The sequence below is a fragment of the Apis dorsata genome, unplaced genomic scaffold (assembly GCF_000469605.1).
Source record: "Apis dorsata unplaced genomic scaffold, Apis dorsata 1.3 scaffold_396, whole genome shotgun sequence".
Taxonomy (NCBI): domain Eukaryota; kingdom Metazoa; phylum Arthropoda; class Insecta; order Hymenoptera; family Apidae; genus Apis; species Apis dorsata.
The window spans coordinates 329,707-334,671 of NW_006263655.1; the positions used below are offsets into that span (position 1 = coordinate 329,707).

The 4,965-nt window shown below is 45.9% G+C and overlaps 1 protein-coding gene across 2 annotated transcripts in view; it reads left to right on the forward strand.

Moving 5' to 3' along the window:
- Positions 1-4,959, forward strand: part of LOC102680715 — a 22,968-nt gene extending 18,009 nt beyond the window's left edge. Inside the window, exons 2-4 of one of the 2 annotated variants that reach the window (XM_006619161.2) lie at positions 2,776-3,062; positions 3,644-3,901; positions 4,051-4,476. In XM_006619161.2, coding sequence (XP_006619224.1) covers positions 2,776-3,062; positions 3,644-3,901; positions 4,051-4,476 — 971 coding nt within the window. Of the gene's footprint in view, positions 1-2,775; positions 3,063-3,643; positions 3,902-4,050 lie in introns of both variants that reach the window. The other variant, XM_006619160.2, reaches the window with a different exon arrangement.
- Positions 4,960-4,965: the final 6 nt, after the last annotated feature.

The following is a 4,965-nucleotide window of genomic DNA, read 5'->3' on the forward strand; positions in this document are numbered from 1 at the left end:
CCGAGAAAGGCAGCAACCGCCTTTTGCCGCCCCGGGGCATTCACTACCGCCTGTACCGGTATAGCAAAACCAACAATCTTCATCCTCGACTCCGCGGAAAAAAAGGCCTCTCTCTCTCCACCATCCACCCTCTTCTCCGCCTCTTTTCTCCAAATCACCGGAGGGCCGACCGATCGCTCGACTACTGGCATCCGGGGAATCCATCGCGAGAATGGCGCCGATTCCACTTTGAGAACCGATCGACGGACACACCGATCCAACCTACGTATTAAACGTCCCGGTCAGCAATCTTTCGAACACGACATTGGCCGGAATGCGGATCATCGGGATATCCACGTCCGGATACTACCATCCTCGTTGTAACTCGTCGATCGAGTTTCCGATCTCCCGTGCACCATATAAAATCCCGACTTTCGTCTCCAACGCCTCTCTCGAACGCAAATCGCAAACCTCTTCTCGTTAAAACATACGAATTCGATCGAATGATCAATTAATCGATATTATATGTAATATTCGTGCGAGTAATTATTCGAGAGACGAAAACGAAGAGAAATTAGAGATACGGTTGGATGATCGTTACAGGTATATACGCGATACGGGGTTGCACCTTTAACAGCGGATCCGTACACCCACGCCACGATGTGCGAGTATATATATATATATATATATATATGGTTGAAATCAACGGCGGAGAGGAATTCCGGGAGAAGAAGAGGAGGCGTGAGTTTACGATAAGATACACACGTGCGACTCGCTCCCTCCGCTCTGGTCGCAACGGGCTAATCGAATCGTGACTTATTGTCAAGCTAAGCCCATATTCGAATACGTGCAGAAGGTCACGTTCGTTAGAACTTTACGGTTCCCTTTTAACGTCGCGTCGGTTCGCAAACTCGACTATACAACTTTCAACGGTTTCCACGATTGATAGCTCCTCGAAACGTGTTCTCGGTGTACATTGTGCGCTTATTTACTTGTCGTCGCAATCTAATTGACCGTATTGAATGTTGACTAGATTGTGCGGTTGATTCCCGATTCGAGACGCGTGCTTCGCCACCTGGAACAGTGTTTCCCAACTCGCGCCTCGCCATCATCTCTTCCAAGGGGGGTTGTGGAGTATTATCTCTTATCGTTTACGCGCGAAAATTGCACCATTTTCAACCTTCGTTCGTCCCTCGTACGTGGCTGTTGGCGAGCAACGTGACGCGTGGCGAAAGAAAATCTCGAGCTATTCGAAAAAACGTTGTTGGGAGACACTGGCGCTAGACGCTTGGTAAGTGAAATATCGACGTTAATGATTTAACCGATAATGAGAATACGTTGCGAATCCGTGGAATCAGTTACGTTCGTAGGTTTGATTTACGATCAAGGGGAGAAGAAAGGAAAAAGGAGACGATTTCTACGAATCGGCGATTCCGATTCGAAAAGTACGAAAGCGAGATCGAGTCTCGGGGCGAGAGATGCGCATCATCGAACGGCACACGTGTGCTCTCGTCGCTGACCAATGCGCTAAGACGCGTGTTCGTTCACGCGTGACTGACGTGCGAATTGCACGAACGATCGTATCGAATCGGCCGTGACAGCTCGCGTCTGAACACACGCATCGTTTCGATGTACACGCACGCACGGGGCAATTAACGCCCGTTAATTACCCTCGTGGTGGTCCTCGAGTTCTTTGTCGGCACATTTTATAAGGATGTCGATCCTAAATTCGCTTAATCGTAGATAAATCGGATGAAAAACCAGTCGTACGAATTTATATCGACTCGAGTTTCCATTAAGCTTTCCCGGACCAACCGTGTATGCGAAGCGCGTGTGCGCGCGCGTATACGACGCCTCGTCGATTATCCGAATTTCCGATTATCCGATTACCCGAAGGGTGTTTGCGATACGCGAGATAAATCAGATTTAATCGACGCTTGGCTTCGCGTTTACTGGGCGGAATCCAAGGATAACGAAGCTCGTGCGAAATATATTAACCGGCGGGGGTCTGGCCTCGTAAAAACGTTGGAGGGATCACCCCCGCACGCCCTCGGGGTGAAGTTCGGTTCAATACGGAATCGCGAAGGAAGTCGTAAGCTGGGACGTTTAATTGCGCAATAAATCCTGATTCTCCGATTTGCAACCCATTTCCTACTGCGGGGGCGACGATTGGTCGCTGTTAAATTGGCGCGTAGGTGCAATGGTAGGTACCTACTTACGTGTACCCGTGTAGCTACGCCGACTGTGAAAGTCGGAAGAGCCTCGATTCTCCCTTTTCCCCTCTCTTTCTCTCCTTCCGATCTCTCCATCGCACCCTCGACGACACGCGACCTTTCCGATCTCGCTATCGCCCCGCCATCCCGATCTTCAGAGATCTTTTCAAAATCCGTCTCTCTTTTTTTAGAACTCGTACTTCATCGAAACAGTAATTTTTATTCACGAATGAATAACGAATGGCGTGGACGGCGAATCGAGCCGTCTAGCATCATCGATGCGATCGCTATTTACGTTCCGAGGTGTCGCGTTTCAAAATCGAAGCGATACGAGATTTTTATTAACGATGTACCGCGGCGCGTTGCTTGAATTTAGATGGAAATTAAATCATTCGACTTATGCGGCGATTTTTCATTCCTTCCGAGTCGGCGACGATATATCGCGCTTTTATCGTATATAATGGTACACGAGCCGACGATATATCCTTCCCATCGAGCTCGCGATCGAATTTCATCAACATTCATCTTTCATGCCACGTGTAAAGCGTGATCTGACGTTAGGGATTTCGGCTGTGTGTTACAGATCCGGTGGGACAGACGATTACCTTCGCGTTCCTCGCATCGTTGCTGAGCTCGGGCCTGAACACGGTTTCAAGCGCACCCGCTTACGGCCCCCGCACCGCCGTATCCAACGCGAACAACATGGACCGGTGGTTGCAACCATGCGGCAACCCGGTCGCGATGCAGTTCAAGAAGATGCCACAGAGACACAGCGTGCATAGAACGTTGAAAAGAGTGCGGACGCAGCTCCGCGTTGCCCAGAATCACTTCAGAAAGCATCTGGATGATGTGCACGAGATATACTCGAAGGTAAAGCGTCACGTTCGACCTGACCGCGATTCGTAATTAATCGCTGAACCGCGCCGCGTCGGGGAGAGAAGAGAGTGGGCGGCTCTTTCACGGAGAGACTCGCACGTGCGCAAAACGTCTATCCTACTTTCTGCTCGCTCTGTAATTTGCATTCGTTACGATGTTGCACGCCACGCACCACGCGTAATAACATTTTTCGACCAATAGCGGTAGCGCGTACTTCGTATATCGCTAACGTGCCTCGATTAACATCGTTGCAACGATCGTTCCATCGTTATTTGGATAGAGTGGATGATTCGAATCTACTGCACACGCGTCGGTTATTGACGAATCATTGGCTGTAACTTTGATATAGAAAAGAAATCTTGTGTTATTATTATTATTATTTCTCTTTTTAAATTCTCGTGCAACGATATTATACTCGATGTAAAAAAGTTGATAGGAAATTGTCAACGAGACGAGATTCGGCGTCCTTTTCCATTGAAATTCGTTTCTCGAGGAAAAATGAGGCGAAGAAATATGGAGCGAATTGTATTAAAAAGAATATTTAGACGAAACAATATCTCAACTTTCACTTGCAGGTGTACTCGTTGAAGGGGCAATACAGAATGCCTTGGCTCCCGGAGAAGGAGTTCGAGTGGTATTTCAGGGAGGTTTGGTGTCTCGAAAAGGGAAAGAAAGCTGACCGCGCGCTTCCACATCTCTACGATTCGCTGCAAAGGTTCGCCATCACGTTCCATCATCTCAGAACTTTCCGCCTGAAATCTAACATCAACGTTGACCTCACGATGGACAGGAGAAACGAGATTATCAATCAAATGCACAATGAGATTCTTAGGGTATGGAAAATTTATATCGTATAATGTCTATCTATTTAGCTTTTAAAATTCCTCTTTACGAAATACTCCCTGTCGTATGTTGTATCGATTTTGATATCGATGGAGGAGAGAAGATGGATCGAAGACAATTTGGCATCTCTCGTTTATAGGTATTGTGCGAAGTGGAGACCGCCATTCTAAACTTAGGGTTACAAGTTCCCGCGGCGCACACGGCGAAAATAGTGACGGAAAGTTCAAATTGGGCGAAGGAAGCCGACCTGACTTCGATGTTGATCCAAGATTGGGGCGTGATAAGATTGTATCAGGCGTTTCTGAAAGCTTGGACGAAAGCTTTCCGCGACGCGACCGCGCTTGGACCAGGGACATGCGATCCTAATAGGCCGAATCCAGGAGCTAAGAACATTAACAAAGGATCTGGGCCAAAGGGTAAAAGGATATCGAAGATTAAGAAGCAAAAAAGGCCAGTTAGAAAGCATTCAGAGGGCGGTGGCCAGAATAGTTCCTTGCCTCAGGGACCAAAAAAGAGTATTCCGAGGAACAGACTGCTGAAAAACAAACAAAAGAAGGGAATGTGATGAAATTCGCCTCGTGAGGTTTTGTTTTCTTTTTTACCGGATCTACTGATTATTTTAAAGGGACGGTTAACAGGCAACTTCTTCGTTTTGCGTGTAAAACAACTCTCTCTTTCTCTCTCTTTCTTCTCTCTTCATTATTATGACTGGAATATCTTTATCGCGTTACACTTTTCATATTATCATTATGTTATTAATTTAAAAAAAAAAAAACATTTAACGATATCCAATGCCTTATGTAAGAAACGCGTAATCTCTTAGTTCCTTTAGACACGTCGAGATTTATTCGTTCGTACGTACGTATTATCATTTTCTTTTTTCATTTTTTTATAATTTCTTTATTTAAATTATTAATATTTGTGATCACCATCAAATTATTTTGCCTGTCAATCTTCCACGATGACGATGTATTTCTATACTCTTCGAATTGTCATTCATCTTTCTTATTTATTTTGTTTTTATTTTTATTCTTTTTTTTTTTTTTTTTTTTTT